This window comes from Phalaenopsis equestris, unplaced genomic scaffold (assembly GCF_001263595.1).
Source record: "Phalaenopsis equestris unplaced genomic scaffold, ASM126359v1 Scaffold000002, whole genome shotgun sequence".
In the NCBI taxonomy this organism is placed as follows: Eukaryota; Viridiplantae; Streptophyta; class Magnoliopsida; order Asparagales; family Orchidaceae; genus Phalaenopsis; species Phalaenopsis equestris.
This window is the reverse complement of record NW_018164444.1, coordinates 61,525,719-61,544,802: the sequence shown is the minus strand read 5'-3', so window position 1 is coordinate 61,544,802 and position 19,084 is coordinate 61,525,719. Positions and strand designations below refer to the sequence as shown.

At 32.7% G+C, this 19,084-nt stretch overlaps 1 protein-coding gene across 4 annotated transcripts; it reads left to right on the top strand.

The window, feature by feature from the left end:
• The first annotated feature begins 1,297 nt into the window (after positions 1-1,297).
• Positions 1,298-7,396, top strand: LOC110030760. 4 transcript variants are annotated; one of them, XM_020733672.1, is made up of 9 exons: positions 1,298-1,702; positions 1,773-1,932; positions 2,083-2,267; positions 2,972-3,135; positions 4,653-4,738; positions 4,902-6,261; positions 6,340-6,443; positions 6,514-6,700; positions 6,776-7,396. In XM_020733672.1, exons 4-9 carry the CDS (start codon positions 2,985-2,987, stop codon positions 7,270-7,272), a joined length of 2,385 nt encoding a protein of 794 aa, XP_020589331.1. In that variant the 5' UTR covers positions 1,298-1,702; positions 1,773-1,932; positions 2,083-2,267; positions 2,972-2,984; the 3' UTR covers positions 7,273-7,396. The 4 variants fall into 4 exon arrangements, with proteins under 4 accessions (XP_020589331.1, XP_020589345.1, XP_020589337.1 ...); XM_020733686.1 differs by having other exon boundaries at positions 1,298-1,716; positions 1,821-1,932; positions 2,141-2,267; XM_020733678.1 differs by having other exon boundaries at positions 1,298-1,716; positions 1,821-1,932; positions 2,086-2,267.
• Positions 7,397-19,084: the final 11,688 nt, after the last annotated feature.

Sequence of the window (19,084 nt, the reverse complement as noted above, 5' to 3'; positions counted from 1 at the left end):
TATATATATATATATATTATTTTTTTGGTTTCTATATTAGTATCGTCATACACTAGATATAAGGAAAAATTATTGCGTACGGAGAGCGTACGCAGAGCTGCGTGCGCTCTCGAATCACAGCCGCACATCAACCATTCATGTATGCCAGTGGGTCCCACTTTTGCTAAATTTTTTTAAAAAAAAATATTTAAAGAGATGGATGATGTGCGGCTGTGATCGGAGAGCGCATGCAGTTTGAGTATACTCTATATATGCAATAATTTTTCAGATATAAGACTGGGGGCAACTTAAATTCAAATAAATGTATTGTAAGAAAAAAACCTGAGATTAAATTTGATTAAGACTTTTATTACTAGTACTTTATGCTTGCTCTCATCTGATAAATTAATTGAACATTTATTTAAATACAATTCAAAGTAAATTCATAAAAAAAGTTTATATAGTTTCATTAATTACCTTTAATTTTTTTAAAGATGTTTAAATTCATATAATACAATATTAAATATTTAAAAGTTATGTAATTATATCACATTCAAAATTTATTTAAATTATAACGTTGGTTTTAAAAATTCTATATACTTGGAGGCAGTTTGACACCATTTTAATACATTTTTTTAATTTAATTTGATTTATTTTGAAAGAAGATATGTATGAAATAGTTTGGGATAACTAATAATTTAAGGTTGTTTTAAATAGATTTAGGCTTCATTTGAGAAGAATTATCCGTCCTGCTCGATCTCACTCAACGTCGCCACCTGGAAAATATAGTTTTGGCGATAGAATATCTTCGGAACGTCTCCAAAAGGCACATTGCAAGAATGCGAAAAACTCGTCTTTTAAGAATGGAGATGAGGAGTCTCGTTCTACAATAGGACATTTGTATGATGCAGTATTTTTTTAGAACTTTAAAAATAAGTTTATTTATTTTAAAAATAAAAAAATAAAAGTATGTTAAAAATTAATAAAAAAAATATGTTTTTTAAAAACAAATGGAAAAAAAAACCTAATTAGTCCCTTAATTAACAAATGTATAGCATTTATAAGTAGAATTTTAAAAGCTATTATTCAAATGGTTAAATCACAGATATATATATATATATATATATATATAATCTCAATTTTGAGAGTGACGTTACATATGCATAACTATACTTTCAAAAGATTTCTTTTTGGTATCGAGGCCGAAAGATTTCTCCTTTAAATTCCGTTCACATATCTACTCACTGGTAAGATCAAGATTGATTTTTTAGAGTGAGTCAAGCATTTTTGGAATAAGAAAATGTTAAATCTGTCGTCAAAATTAAATTTTGCCGAGAATTCCATTTCCTCTACTTTTGCTGTGGCGTACAAAAAGAGAAAACCGAAAGGGAAGAAACGAAGCGCTGAGGAAGAAAGCCTAAAAAGAAAGTCAGCAGTACTACTCACCATGAAAAAGACGAAAAAGGAGTGTAGAGACAGAAAAAGGGCGTTAATTGTGGCTATGCTAACTGCTTTTGATTCATGGAGAAATGAATTTTTTGGTAAAGTGCGGCCCACGCGGGAGAGCTCTCTCTCCTCTCTCACAGATATCTACTGACCTTTCTTTCCCCTTAAGCTGTGTGCCCATTCGGTGAATTCCCCTGCAACAAGTCCGTGGAAGGTTGCGTCGTGAAATTGTTTGATGAAATGCGTCTTTGAACTATTGGAGTTGGAGCACAGAAAGGTGAAGACTTTGAGGTGAATTTCGATCATTTCCCCCTTATTTGGATGATAATATCTTGAGTTTTGTGCAGAGAAGAAGCTTGGTTTTTCAGTTTTTGTTTTCCTGAGTTGGCTTGCAGACGGGAAGAAGGGTGATCATATATGGCTGGCACTGAGGACATGGAGATTCTTTTATTGTGCTGCAAAATTAACATCCAGTGGATCATAGAAGGAGGAATTATCGTAAATCTGGTATTTTGCTGTCCAAGTTCTGTGCTTTAGATTCGAGATTCAAGCTCTGATGGGATGTTTAAACTTTCTAGTTACTGCTTTAGATTCATATGCTGAAAGTTTTGTGAGGATGAAAGACAAGGCTGTTTTTTTTTTTTTTATTTATTAAAGTAGGAAGAGAGATATAGAGGAAGAAAAGTTTCTGATTCCTTCCCTCCTTGGAGAACAGAAGCATATCATCGGCTATAGATTTCATGAAATTAGAGAACAGCAATACTGTTATTCGAGCATTTGTTCTGCGTTGTTAGCTGCTGCAACGCTTCTCTGGCATATTGTAGCGAATTGTTGCATTTCAGGTACTTTGTTGTTCTTTTATGTTCCAACTATAGTGATTTGAAGCTTGAAATATCTGTCAGGCCTCATGTGGTTGCATGAGATTAGAAATTATGTTTTGAAAAATGATGAGTTTTGTTAAATATACTATTTTTTTAGATGTAATTACACACCAACATTGATTTCAAATTCCACATCTTTTTGAAACCTTTCAAAAGGTATGCTTTCACTCATCAACTCAACATTAATGAAAATTAAGTCATCTGTTTTGAGAATATGTTTTTATATTTGAGAGCGAGCAATGATACCTGTTAGCATCCTTTAGACTTGTCTAGTCTATGATACATAAATTTCTTCAGTTGGATCAAGAAAATTAATAAATGAATACTCGAACACTTAATAAGAGTGATTTTGAGCCATGAATTTTTTAATCTTCATTTTTGCTGTAGGTAAATAAATAACTGAGATTAATCTCTAACAAGTTTCTATGTGTTTTTTTGAAGAGCTACTCTGGAAGCAGATGCTTACTATAAACTGTGATGTGCATTCCATAGTAGAATCTAATAAAAATCGTTATTCATGTGATGACATCATGAAATTCTTCATTTTTTGTTTGTCCATAGAGCTGAATTCTGATTTCTTTCTGTTTCTTTGTTATCATACTGGTCCCTTATTTATTTATTTATTTATTTTTGACTTTTATCCTCCAATTTTCCAACTGTTGCAGCTTGGCACTAAGAATGGCAAAGAAATCGCACAAACTTCTTACACGATGGAGAAAGGAGAACATAGGCTGTATGTGGGGTTTGATCAGCATTTTTGACTTTCGCCGAGGCCGTTCTACTCAGAGGTTGCTTTCAGATAAGAAATGTGGCAGTTCTAGAAATTTAGGTGAGCGAATCATAAGCAAGAGAATCATTTATTCAAATATGTGTAGTATCTGTATAATTCTTCGTACTTATGTGACAATTTACAATTTATGATATTTTTGCCAAAATTAAACGGTTTTTAGTGTTTTTTTTTTTTTGCCTTTTCATGATGTCATGCCTTTTCATGATGTCAGCATATATGTCAGCATATGGAGATCGTTAGGAAATTAGTAATAGGAATGTTTTTGATGTGGGGAAAATATTCATTTACTCCTCTTGAAGTGTTATTATTCTCCTCATTTATTTGCTATTGTATTCGTTTTGTATGCTTATAAACAGGCACATATATTCAATAAATGAGAACAAAAATATTCCTGATAATATGATATTGGAGCTAGGCTAAAAGGTAAAATATAGAATTCTTTACTCCACAATGGCTATATTGATGGTTTAACTTTTCTTATTTCTTGACGGAGTGTTGCATATCTCTCAAATTCTTTGTCTATCTAATTCTATTTATTCCCCACCATTTAAATAAAATTATTATTTATTCACTGATATATATCATTGTTCAACAACCTTTTATTTTTCTAATTATGCCTTTCAGATCTTAGTTTGAGTTAAAAATGATTGATCGAGGTAGTAAAGCCGGTCACAGCTACTATTTGACCAATGATTCTCTCTACACTCTCTCCTATCATTTCTCCATGACACTAGAATCCCATATTGGCAAATGATGCATGCTAGGAAGATAATATTGTCAGAGTTTTATATTATTTTAGGGAATATTAATATGGCTCCCTTCATTATGGTTAGCTCCTATTTATTATTTTCTATTATATTTCTCATGTACACCTATAAATAGGTATTTATAGTGAATGAATAAGTTTCCAAAATCTCCCCTCCTATTACAAAGGGAAACTAAAAAAGATTAAAGTTGTCTCTATACTATTTATCAGAGGTCATTTTAGTCCCAAATTATTTAATGTGACCAATTTAATCCCATAACTTCTAAAATTTATTTTAAAATAGTTTTTTTTTAATTCTTAATTTTGATCCAAAATATTCCAACAAAGGAAAAACTTTGTATCATATTTGAAAAATCGTCAGACTAATTCAATACATTAGATTTCTTAGACTAAAAAGGCTCTATACAAGTAGTTTAGGGGCCATTTTGACATTTTATCAGAAAAAAAAAAAATATGTGCTGCTATATTTGAATATAAAAGGAGTCCTAACAAAATGACATAATTGTATGATAAATGATGTATGATATATATTTTTCTATCTTTTGAAAATAATGATTTGCTAATGATCTTCCTTTAGCATTGTTTTATATACTTGTTGACTATTCTTCAACTTCTAGGTTTATTACAATCATGTTTTACTCCTGTTATTTCACTCTGACTACTAATCTTGCTTTGCCTAACAGCTCTATTAAGAATTACAGCCATATGTATCTTAAAAACAAAAATTTTCTCATCATGATATTTTAATTCTCTTGTTCATTTATCTTCAGTTGTTCATTTTCTTTTGCAGGCATTAGATATACAAGAAACAAAGTTGGTCTCCCATGTAATATAAATGAAAGTGATGGAGATGTTGGTAGTATAACCCACATATCTGTAAGTTAGCATTTTCATCAATCTACAAGCAAATAGCAGCCAATTTACATGATTGTGCGGGAAGGGGAAAAAAAAACTTGTAGTTCTCTAATATTGATTCTTAATAGCATTTATCCTGCAGCGAATTGGAACTTGAACTGTTATCTGATCCTCATTGTTTCAGGATACTGAAGCTGAGAGTAATGCGGGTTCGTTCGACATGCCGAGGAAGAAAGAGCTTTCGAGAGCACATTACTCAAGGAGGGACTTCGATTCAAAACTTGAATGGATAAAAGCTGAGTTTGGAATTGGAGTCAATCCTGAGAAGAATAATAAGGAAGCAACTATGAATGGTGCAGTTGGCTTTGAAAATAATTTAATTTCTTCTCCAAGTTCGATATCGCAGCAGTCTGATTATCCCAGTGTGTCGACTATACATTCGTCTGAGTTAAAACTAGGCGAATTTATGTTAGAATTCTGCAACAGTGGCTTATATTGCAAAAGAAAACAGTCTGAATTTGAAAATAAGACGGACAATGTATCTGTGAGTATTCTTGAGAAGGCCATTGTTGATTTAACTGAGGCTTTTCTAAGGGAGAATTCTAACAACTTGAGTCAGAACATAGAGTTTCATCAACCAAAGGGCATAGTTGATGTGTTAGAGATGCTAAATTTAAATAAGGAGCTGTTCTTCAAGCTTCTTCAAGATCCAAACTCACCTATCAGAAAGCATATTCAAGAACTTCAGAATGTTCAGCTTAGTAGTAAATCTTTTGAATCCAACCAGAAGAAGTTGTTAGGGGAATCAAAGAAGTTTCAGAAACAAAATGAAGGAGATGATGTGAAAGGTCCAAATAAAATTGTTGTTTTGAAGCCCGCTAAGATGAGAAATCAAAAACTTTCGTATACAGTAGCTCCAACTGCTTCTATTCGATCACTTTGTAATATTGGAAATGAAGAAGGTGGAGAGAGATCTTCATCTCATTTTTCGCTCAAAGAATTCAGGAAGAGGTTCAGAAATGTAATTGGAACAAGCAAGAAGGAAAAGCATAGAATTGCCATGGATGGCATCATGCATAATATTCCATATGGTGAACAGATATCCAGAAAGAATGAAAATTTCTGCAGAAGAGATCAGACTAAACATGGCGAACAAAGGAGATCAGATACCAAAGAAATTAGAAAAAAATGTGAATTTTCAATTGCTTCACAAACTGCTGGCCGTGAGAAATTGAGCAAAAATGCTGCTTTCTGTGATGAAGCGAAGAGACATCTTGCTGAGTTTCTTCGGATTGGGAGCGAAAATGAATCATCGTCTCCCGTTCTGGTATCAAAATCCTTGGGTAGAATCCTTTCTTTTCCCGGATTCGATTACTCGTCTCCAAGACATAATCTGGTTAGAGAGAAAGAAGCCGAGTCTCTCCAGAAACAGACTTCTTCGCTTCTATATCATTCCAGACAAAGAAATAGTACAGAAAATTTGGATCTCTTGAGGAGCATTGAGAGCTTCCCCAACACTGATAAAATCCAGGAAGATGAAAAAGGTATTCTTAGACTCTTTAAACAGCAAAAAATTAAATTTTTTCCATGTTTCTGTTTTTCTAGTTCTGTAATCTGTACAGAGATTATGGAGATTGTGGGAACTAAAGACAATGAATGCATTCAAATTGAAGATGATCTTCTTGGTGGAACAATCAAGGAGGAAACTCCCATGCTACTGGAGCCAGTGAGTTCATGATCAGTAGAAATCCTTTATATGCCTGTATCGTTTTACTCAACAAATTGGTTTCTCCCAGGAGCAAGAAGCAATATTTGAAATATCAACTCCATCAACCCCCATCCCCTTGAGCTCTGTGACCTTACAAGAACCTAACGATACTGACTGCACCGCAGAGAAAGCCGGCCGTCCAAGTCCAATATCGGTTCTCGAGCCTGACACCTTCGAAGATATAAACACTCCCACAAGCTTGATAAGACAGCACGGTATATCATTGAAGTAGTTTCCTATTTGATTTCTGTCATATCTATGTTGTAAATCTTGCTTCATCAATTATGCAGAAAAAGCAGCCATTGTTGAGACACAAACACAGCTTAAAGGATGTCAAATTGGTAATTCTGCAGCTGCTTCAGGCGAAGCAGATTCTGAAGAAGACGGATTAAAATGCACAGAATTCAATGAAGCTTTGTTGTTTGATGAATTAGAAGTCTCCTACGGCTTGTTTTTCGATGATCCAAAGCTTCTCTTTGATTCCATAGATGAGGTGCTTACTGAAATGAAGGAGAGGCATTTTGGTTGCAGTCCATGGGTGTCTTCTATGAAATCAACCATTTGGTCAACACCTGAACTGAAATATTTCAGGAAGAAAGCAAGCGGAAGGTTGAACTGGAATTTGGATTTGCAGTTTCCAAGCACATTGAAGCAGGCTGTGGAGAAGGATTTGGAAGGTAGAGTTTGGTTTGATTTTCAGTTTGAAGCTGATGGTGCTGCAGGTGAGATTGCAGATGTCATCTTTGAATATTTAGTTGAAGAAACAGCACTGGAATTGTGGGATTGATCTTTGAGGGTTCATTGTGCAAATAATGGTTGAGAAAAATAACAGCTTGGTGGCATCTAGTTTTTCTTTCTTTCTTTTCATTTTGAGTGGCTTTTTTAACATAGGAATGGCTTAAATCTCTCTCTCTCTCTCTCTCTCTCTCTCTCTCTCTCTCTCTCTCTCTCTCTCTCTCTCTCTCTCTCTCTCTCTCTCTCTCTCTCTCTCTCTCTCTCTCTCTCTCTCTCTCTCTCTCTCTCTCTCTCTCTCTCTCTCTGTATATATCTGCTGAGGTTCCACAGAGTTTATGTATTGAGGATTTCATGCTTTCCTGGTGAATTGAAAATGGTAGAGATTGGACTGGTTTTTTTTTTTTTGTATTCATCCTAATACTTCTATGGCTGCTTTAAAGAATAAAAGCCCCTCAAAATGGTCATATTTCATCATCATTAAGTGTCACTAAAGTTGTCATTTCTAATATAGTCATTATTTAATTTATATTTTCTTAATAATTTTAGACTCCAATCCTAATATTTCTGCTTTTGATAACATTCAAATCTGTCATTTTTGGTCCAACTATAGTTTCATAAAATTTTGTGTCAACTATTTAAGATATCCTTCTACCATACACCTCTTATGATAATTTTAAATTTTAGGCACCAAACTTTAACTTCAAAAAAATTAAATCTCATATATATTTAATTTTCAAATCTAATATAAAAAAAAAAAAACTTAATTTATCACATCTAAGTGTCAAACATATCTTCTAATATATTGGTGCTTAGTATTTATTCTACTAACTATAACTGCTTGGTTATCAATCTATTGAGGAATTAATGCGAAGAAAAACAGGAATTGATATAAATTCATAAGAACACAGATTTAACGAAGTTCGACAAAGATGCCTACGTCCTCTAGAGCAGAGCGACAACTTTCTTTCAATTCAGAAAAAGAGAACAGAATGTCTATTCGGGTTACAATACGGATAGATATAGCTCTGGTGTACAATATGTAATTATAAAATTACCATTGTACCATACCGCAGGGGCGTTGCCCCCGCACCTCCAACTCACATAACGTAACTCTCTCAATTAGACAGATGTTTCCGCTCCACTCTGCTTGCTAGCTCCGCTACGGTCGCTCGCTCTGCTCTGCTGGCTCGTTTTTTTCCGCTCCAGCATCTGTCTCTTATCTGGTATATGAGTCATACCTAACAAATACATAGTTATTACCTCTTGGAATATCCTTTGGAAGCTTTTTTTTAATCAATTTAAAAATATGAATTTAATAGTAAACATTTGATTCTCTCAATAAATGCATCTAATGTAAGTGCTTATTTCCAAAAAAAAAAAATGTTAGTAAGTGCTCTATCATATCTATCTTCAATAATGTCAACATAGCCATAAGGAACACTTGTTTTATTGCATATTAAATCATTTATGATGTTACTAGACCAATTACCTTCTCATAATTGATAAAAAAACATATCTATGTTGCCTTTTATACTATTGTTATTAATTGACTTGGAAAAACTTATTTTGATAGTAAAACCACAAAGCATTAAATTACATGTTTCCTCTAAAATTGATGTAATTCTCTTGGTCATATTACTCTTATATAACTTTCATGCATGACTTATAAGTTTGATCATTTATGATCAAAATAAATTTGAATATTTCTTTTGTTACTAAATATTGGTAAATATATTCTTATTCAATCTCTTGACATCCCTAAATATTCAAAGATTCATTCAAATTGTTTCTTAAGGAACATTATAATATATAATATGGATTTTTAAATCTCAATAATTATTTCTAAGAAAATAACAAAATTATCCTAACCTGTTTTCAAAACTATCAAAATTCACTATATATCTATTAATGTACTTTTCACTTATGTGATTTAAGTCAATTCTTAGACTTCAATAATTTTATTTAATTGACTTTTATTTTAATGTTAACTTAGGATAAATTTGTATTTTTATTAATTTGATTAATTTTAATACAAACTACTATGAAAATTCAATAAAATTGTAGTGGAAGGTTTCCATCAGTCAGCTGAGCAACTGCAAACAACTTTTTTCACAATAAGTCATCCAAACTCTTTAGAACCTCCACTTCATGACAATTTAGAAATTACATTTATAAACTTTACATATTTTAGTTCTCAGAAGCTTTGTGGGCACACCAAATAACATATTGTATGCCCAACAATTCTACACTATCTGCATTGACCTTCTGGTCCGAGGCACTCATTCCCTTGAAAGTTACAATTAGTTTCATATGGGTTGCCACCCTCCTATTCCATGCTATACGTGTTGACCTTCAAGTCCGATGCAATCCTTCCTCTGAAATTTAAACTTTCTTCATCATAAATTGCCATAAGCAATAATATCGGCCTTCAAGTCCAATACAACCCTTCTTGTGCTTTTTTTAGATGTAAATTTACTCGAAAAAAATTTCTTTAGATCAATCGACAATATACTTACAGTGTTCATGTTGGTCTTTCATATTTTTCTCTTAGAACTCTCACTTAAATCTTTCTCAAAATACTACTGCTATTTTTTACTTTGTTATCTAAATTTTAACTATTTTTTTATGATCTTCATTTTTAATTTTTAATGCATTTTACTTAATAATAATCACTAGATTTTTTTTCTATATTGTCTTAACTTGCTTGATAACATTCCTTTCAATCTTCTAGAGAGAGAGAGAGAGGGAGAGAGGGCGGGGAAGTAATTCACCTATTGCTTTTAAATTTAAACTTTCTTACAATCAAACTTGTATCTCCTAAACATGATCATATTCATTTTTTTTAATTTATAATTATCATAACAACATTTATCTAATAATTGACCATTTCAATATAAAATAACTTGTAATCTTACATAATCTCATTCTTTATCTTGTTTGTATTTAATTTTTTTTTATAAAATAAGTAATACTTATCTTTCTTCTAATCATTTCTGATTTTCTTGCACCAAGTCCCAAATCTCCTACAACAAATTAAATCATATATTCAGTCTTAGTCAACTCTTCACTTTCACCACAATTAACATAAATTGTGACATGCCACCCAAGAGTGATGTTCTATCTCACGTAGAGCTGTGAATTTAGCTGGAAGATCGCTAATAGCTCGATATTTGTTTCGAATTTTTACTCAGATCAAGAAAATATTGAAATAAACAGGTTAAGCTACAAGCTAAAATTTTTTAATCAAATTTTTTTCAAGTTGAGGCTAGAAATTGGATTGTAACAGCCCTAGCGATGTTAGGCCTGTGAATTTTGGGAGTTTAACTCTTAAGATCGTTAATAGCTCGAAAATTGATTTGAATTTTGGCTCATATTGAAATAAACAAGTCGAGCTAAGAGCTGAAATTGTGGATCAAATTTTTTTAAAGCCGATTTTGAGCCGGCGTCAGCTTTGCATAAAATCGGATCATTAACGGCCTTAACGTCACACATGTCTATTTTTTGTGATAATTACACTAACCATTGATCACGATACTGTGTCCATAGCCTATTTCTTATCATACTCAGCTTGTCACACATTGTGATTGTTCGCTAAACCAAATCCATCATAATTTAGAACCAATCCTAACCAACTAATGAAGAAATTCAGAACCAAGCTAATCAAAGAAGGAACCAAACTCAGTTGTTTAGATAAACTTCAGCTCAACCTAGTTTTCAGCCAAATTTAAGAAAAATTTGTGGTTTGTATTACAATAAGAAGCCTTTATCCCACGAAGTGAGATTGGCTACATGAATACTTTTTCTTCATTATGTCCTATTGAGCATCATATGTTCATTTAATTCGAATAAATTAAAATTATTTTTTATATAGTATGCCCAAGTCATTTTGGGTCTACCTCCTCTTTTTTTAACATAAATCCAAAACATCTACTCTCCTTACCGGATTATAAGATAATCAACGTTTAATAAAACCAAACCATCCAAGACGATTCTCTCTAATCCTATTTATCACTAGAGCTATACCAACCCTTTCACCGATATATTCGTTTCGCATCCTGTCTGGTGAAGACACTCATCCGCCTTAGCTGAATTCAATTTAAATGGATATATTTTTCAGTTCTCTTTTGTTCATTTGACTTACAATAACTAGGAAACAAAATATTACATGCCATAAATGACACATCAAGCTGTAATTTCACTCATCTGAATCCAAACATGTATATTTTATTTAGCTTTTCAAAGCTTAAAATCAAAATAAAATCAAACCAATCCAAATCTGCACTATCAATTCTTTTTAATTTTTTATAATAATAACTGATAATGGTTAAAAACAAATTGAAATCAATTCATTCAGAAATCAATCTGTTCTTTAAGAATGAAAAAAAAAGCCAGAAAAATCAAAAGCAAACCAAGTTTTTATAGCACACAAAAACATAATGTTCACAACCAACAACCTGCCTTACCTGTAGCAATGACAGAAGGCAAATGTCATACAATCAACTTCAGAAGGAAAGCATATCACACCACATAATTATAATATTTACAAAAATCACTTCCAAATTCATAGTAGTACACATACTCCACTGTCTCGTAATAGGGAAAATTTAGTGGAGTGCTGATGTGACAATGAGGGGAAAAAATGCAAAAGAATGCTAGGCAGAATAAGCAGAAAAAAAAATTAATTTTTTTGTGAATTTAGGCATGGTAAGAAAATGGTCGGTCAGTGGCTTCATTTGCATGGAATTGAAATTGAATTTAGTCTAAGAAAACATAGAAATTGAAATGGAAAAACCTTTGAAGAGTATTCTATTTCAGAATGATTCATTGTAATATGTAAGGGTGAAATCTATTCACAAGAAATATTTAAATCAATCATTCTCATTCAATGCATATGAAACAATTTCAAAGGAGTCAAAACTGCAAGCATTAGGAATGTCTTGGAAAGATGCGAAAATGTTACTGCATCTTGAATTCAAACAAAGCCGTCTGAATAAAATAAAAAAAGGAAAATTCACTAATATACCACACTATTCTTATTTATTTACACATCAAACAGTAAAGTTTGATATTAACATTTGTAAGACTTTGGTGTTATAAGTTTCAGGAAAAATATATTGATGTTGCATACAGCCTTGTTGAAAAAAAGAATGGTTTAATAAATCCTACTATGTTGTTTGTCGTGGAATTAGATCTGCTATGGAGACTACTGACAGAAATTTTGTACTAATTGTTATATCTAACTGAATTTAAGTGGATGTCAGGTTTACAATTTAGGATCAGTTATAAGGTGTAAAAAAATAGAGGTTTTACACCTTATATATATGTAGGCATTTTTCTGTACCTTCAATGTATATGTCCAAACCATTAATCATATGTTCTACTAGTTTACCTTCAATAAAATTTACACCAATGTTCTATATAACATAATCAAATCTTAACTCATCCTTTCTTTATCATAAATCTATCTTAACAATCTCATTTTTGTCATGTTCCACGAAGCTATCAATGATTAATTCTAACAAACGCTTTGATTTATACAACTTAATCTAAATATTGCTTTATACATTCTTAAGTTTTCATGATGTCCTCTCATAGTATAAAAAACTTGCACTTCTTTATTTTATCAATTCAATTTTAAAACTAAAAGCTATATTCTCAACCCTCTCTCATTATTTTGTATAACAATTAGTATCATAATAAAATAGACAAATAATTGTTAAATATTGCAGCACTATAATTAATACCATATAATCATACCTTATCCTACGAATTCAAATACCTCTGTTTTTTCAACATTTTCACCAATGTTCTAAATTTTCACTTATATCAACAAATAAGTAATCTATTAAAATATATCATGTGGGAAGTCTACAACAAGGCACCTATTTTGAATATCATTAATAAGTATCTCTAGAAACAATATAAAATATATGGATTCAAAACTAATCCTCAATGTAATTTGAATAAATTCCATCGTTAGTCCATAACTATTTCTCATGGCTTAAATTCCAAAACTGGAAAGTAAGAAATTATAATAGAAGGGAAGTTGCAAACTAAATATTGTACTGATACAAAAAGCACTTACAGAATAGATAGCAGAGAGATAGAGTAGGCTTGCGAGGGAGAACTACGGAGGAACATAAATTTGTTGATTCTGAGAAGATTCTCTCAATATCAAAGTAGCTTTATAAAAGCTGGAACAAATATCTTACCAAGATGATTAGGTAGGAAGCAATTATTGGCTTGCTTGCATTGGATTAAGCTCAAAATCATTGTGATCTTGGCTCCAGTCATTACTGTACCAAACTTCATTGAAGCAGCAGCTCTTGATTATTTGAAGTTTGTCTGGAACTGAGGACATTTTCTCATAGATTTTTGCTAGATTTTTGCTATTTTTCATGTTTCCTTCAGAAACCTTCCACGTCTTCATTCTTAGATATAATAGCCTCGAACTGATATCGTTTATCATTTTCACCAATTCTCGACCAACATCTAATAAAGAAAGTTCTTTGCAAGCAAATAATATTAAGATCATCCCTGCCTAATTCTACAGACCATGTCCAAATCCACGAAATCTTATATTCTATGAAAAATAGCAAAAGACATTGTCCTTGAACCAGATAAGAAGATTGATATTTTTTGATCTGTGACTTGGATTCCGCCCACTGTTTGTAAGTACTTCGAACCGACTTCAACTTCTGCACCAAATCTGTGCCACCATGAAAGGAACCATGCAGGAATTTCCCTCGTAGCTATCTCTGGCATAATGACAATTAGCCAAGAATGTTTTCTTTCAAAATTTACAAGAAAAACAATTGTCATAGCTTCAACCTAGTCCCAGTAGTTACAGGATATTTCCTCTGATCCAACTTTGATTTTTATCTCTGCCAATTGGCTCATTCTCCATTCTCTGTGATGCAGAATTCTATTAATTGTACATTTGCTATAAACAATTGAAACATGGGGATCAACACAATTTCTATGGTGTTCAAATTTTACCAATTTAAGCTCTTTAAGAAGTACCTCACAAAACATTCGATGCCTTGATGGACTATGTGGGTAAGAAGCATCTCCGAGATATCTTTCTTTAATATTCCATGGCAGAACAACCAGTTCATAATCATCTTGATTAATTTGAAAAATGGTCTCATTAAAAACTTTTTGAAGTAACCATGCCCAGTCGCTTGTAATTCTTTCGAAGATTTAGAAATTTCTTCAAAATTTGGAGAAATATTAACAGAATGTTTTAAAGAAGTCCCTTGATTGGGCATCCCATATAAATAAGCCATCATTGATGGACTATTTTCAAAATTTTGAAAGCAACGATCAGGCTTTCTTTTCCTTCCATGTGTTTTATTGGGCGTCATAATTTCTTTCCCTTTGTCCTTGATGAAAATCCAGTTCTCCTCCCTAATCAAACAAAGAATTAGAATATCACAAACACAATAGAAACTATAATATTAAAAATAGATGAATTAAACACTACCAGCAAAATAAGAAGCTTTAGAATTATAAAATTCACATCAAACAACAAACGTATTTCTCTAATCTTATGCCCATTATATGCAATAGTATTTATAAACTAATCAATAAAAATGAAAGGATCATAAGAGCATTTATTTCTTAGACAGGAAAATGGCGTCTGGTTGCTTGGTGAGACCGGAAGATGATTCAATGATGATGGACAACTCTAAAGATATTTTGTTAAAGACATAATAGGGCTTGTTCCTTCCTATGTCAAAACCAATCATAAGTTCATATGTGAAAGTTCCCCATAGATACCTTAGCTTTCCTTCATTCTCATCGAGTCCAATTCAGATTTACCTGTTGATACAAGATCAATTCATATTTAGTTGCTGATTATCCTTCCTGGAATAGAGAGATAAATTGGCTTCTTAAGGTTTCTATTTTAAGCAAAACTCCAAATTTATGTTGTTCATAAAGAGAACTTTTAAAATAGGAAACAAACCTAGGAGAGAAAGGCTTGATCTTTAAGTGTCTTAGTTCTATCTGATTCCACACTCACAAGTCACAAGTAGTCAAGTCAAGAATGGGATATGCATTATTTCAAGTCAAAAATCCCTAGAGGTAAAAACAACACAAGGCCTGGCAAAATTATAAAACTTTCACTATTTGTAGAACAAGGTTGACCCTTCTCCTAGCATTTGGAGGGACTTTAATATAAAATGTCTCTTGGGAAAATTGAAAAGGAAATGTAAAGGGCACCTAGATAAGTCCTTGATGCAGCCGAAGTTAGTTGTTGTGCAAACCTTGATTATTACAACATGCGTCTTAATGATATTGGAGCAAGCCTCATTGTAGTGTAGGTCTTTATATAACAGTCAAACTTGCTACAATGCAATCTTATTGTGGTGTGAGCAAACATTAGAAAAAATGTTTCGATGTAGAGATGAATGTGGCATAAGTAAATGTGACAACTTAAGCCTTGATGTTACAAGTATTAGAATAATGACTATGGCGAAGGTCTTAATCAATGTAGAACTTGGGGCTTGTAAGATGTTCTAAGCATTCAAGAGGCCTTTTGAATTTGAAAAATCTCCACAAATGAAGAGAATAAGTAGCAATTTATATTTTTTAGAAAGGGTGTCTTAGTCTTTACCAAGTTATTTCTCATGGATAATAATAATGGACAGTGTAGACCACGCCCCCTCCCATGATCAAGCTTTGATCGGACAATAGTGCCAGTATGCTGACTTTGCTAACCAAATCAGACTCGAGTAAAAGACCTTGTGACCGACAGTGGTCTAATAATAACAACCATTGAATATGCATTGTCATATATATCCATGCCACAAGCACATAAATTGTTTTTCTATTGTTAGAGCCCATTTTCAAGTGTTTTTTTTAAATGATTGTTAGCTATTTTGCCTACCATTACTTAAACATATAAACAACATATAATATGAGATGAAATATATAAGGAAATGCAAAGACCAAAGCACTTATTTCACATTATCATTCTAAAGTTTCAATGTGAAGAAATTTAAGTTTCTCATAAAAGCCAATTGCATGTGGCTGCCAACTAGCTTAGTCAGTAAAAACCTTGAAATTGATTATCCTGATATTGGGATCAAATCACTACTGTAACAAAACTTTGTTTAGATACAAAAATTTTCCCCAATAAAATTTTAGAGGGGAAAATGGTGAAGGATTCATGTAGCCGACCTAACTGAGTGGGATAAAGGCTTATTGTTGTTGTTGTTGTACTGAAATTTTCTCCAAAAGAATTATTTCCTTGGAATCCCTTGTATGGTAATCTCTCTCTCCATTGATCTCTTAGATTACTGGTAGTTATTTTGCACTGAGTCTCGCAAAATTTAGAATAAAGATTATGTGTTTTTGTAAGTTGTTGGTAATATTTTTATTTGAAACAAAAATCTTGGAAGGCTTTGAAAGGTAAAAGCTTATAAACTGGGATTTTAGGTTTGACTAACTTTGAAGGCATGATATGAGATAATTATTTGGTATAGTTCTAATTGGTTCCTTTTTTTATTTTCGCTTCATGCATTTTCATTAATCTTCTTACACTTTAAATAATTTAACATCCTAGATGATTTTTTTTACATAATTATGAATTAACTTTGATAATCTTCAAGTGGTTCATATTTTAGATAATGTGTTTTGTTCTCTAATTATCTAATCTTGAAAGTAAAAAATCAATAAAGCTCATAAAATACTTTATAATAGCATACTTTTTAAAGTAAAATTAAATGATTGCAACAATTTTATTGTTTCATGTTTAAATCTCAATTGAATTGAAATGATAGTTTATTTAAATAATATAACATAGCTTTGTCCAAAGATCAAATGATACACATATGATGGAATCAAAATAATGCAACTTGATTTGATATAATGAGCCTTACCAACTTTCCTTGTGATTATCAATTGTGCTTGTACCTACATAAAGTTACTTTGAGAATGCTAGGTGATCATTAGCTCATGCATTTCAATTTGACATCATTTTTTAGAAGCTATTGATATTAGCAAGTATTTTTTCATCAAAAACTTATGTATTAATTTGGTATACTTTCTTGGGTATCATGATTTTCTTTGCTCATATATTCTTGGATTTTGTATTTTAGGAATCTTATAAATTTTATTTTACAAATCCAATCTTCATGGCCGATTTGCTAATTATATCCTTCTTGTAGATAAGATTAGAGAAAGAGTTCAGAGAAACTTAAATTATGGAGGCCCACATTAGAGTTTAAAGGCCTTTGTTGGAGTAGATCTAAAACTAAATACATGCAATGTAATTTTAGTAGTGGTAGCTCTAGTGACAGAGTTGTAATTGTGGGTGATCAAATCATTAAAAGGTCTGACCATTTTAGATATATCGGGTCTATTATTCAAATTGATGGTGATATAGATGGGGACATTATTAGTAGTATTCAAGTTGGTTGGTTGAAGTGGAGGAATGCATCGGGCCTATTGCGTGAGAGAAAAGTACCGCTTAAACTTGGAAGTAAAATTTTATAAGATGGTGGTGAGATCTGCAATGCTCTTTAGTTCAATCCACTTCTCGCACGAGAACTGCTCAACATCCCTTCTCTTCTCCTTCACACAAGCGGAGTCCTCCTTCTCATTCCTTCTTCTTCGTTGCTTGGTTATCCTCCTTCACACACACCGAAAAAATGCAGCACCGACTTCGGGCCCGTTGGGGCAGCTTATAAGTGCGGAGTTTTTAAAAACGTCGCCGCACCGTTTGATTTGAACGTTTCAGGTGATGATATATGAATGAAGACGCGATCGCAGGTATAGCCCGCGATCAACGTTTCGAACACCCTTTTACCCAACTGCCCTCTAGCGCTCCCCTCGCTCTGCCCTATTTCCTTTATCGGGTTCGATGGATCCCTTCACGCTCCCGTAACTTCTTCTTTCTCCCCAAGCTCTCGCAAAGCCTATGCACTACTCCTCTCTGTCGAAGATATAGCGCAGAAATGCTTCTCCTTCCTTCTCTTGTTTGCTCAGGTAGGGCTGCTCGATCCCTCAATTGCAGAAAAATGTTGCACAAGCTCCTCCTCCTACCTCTGTGGCTCGGGTATGGCCGATTCGGGTATGGCTAATTGAGCCTCTAGGTGGCCCATGGGGCTTCTCCTTCTTCTTTCTTCTTCTACCGCTTTTCCTTCTTCTTCTTCCTCGATTTCTTCTTCCTTCTTCTTTTTTTGTTCCTTCACTGTTGTTACTCTTTCGCATTGAATATTTTTTCCCTGAATATCTGAATTGTTTTAAATTTGGCACCACTAACTTTGCTGAAATTTGATTAGGTTCTTCTAAAGTTGCTTTGCTGAAATTACAATACCTCTTGTTTAATTGAGTTGAGTAAATGAATATATGTTTGGCTCCATGGATTGACAATTATTTTGTCAGGTAAGTTTTCTAGAATTTCAATTCTTTTACTTTGCTAAAATGTTGTGAGGGTGCTATATTAATCAAAATAACTTTTTAGAGCAACTGCTGGTAGATATTGCAGTTTTTTGTAGAACAATATCAATTTTACGTGTCAGATTGTTCATTTAACAAAAAAATCTGTAAATCAGCTATTTACAAAATGCACAAATCAAACAATTAAACAGCTTATCTAGAACATGGGCATATTAGTCATTTATCCAGAATCAGTTGTTTTCCGAACGCACAGACCAAACAGTCAGCCAGCTTATCCGGATCAGCTGGTCATCAGCAGATTATCAGGATAAGTTGTTTATCGACATAAGCTGGATAAGCTGCAGCTGCCCCCAAACAAACCCTTCAACTTGAACACCGCACGAAAAGTCGATGACGCAGGGCTGCTAGGGTTGGTCATCAGTGGATTATCAGGATAAGTTGTTTATCAGCATAAT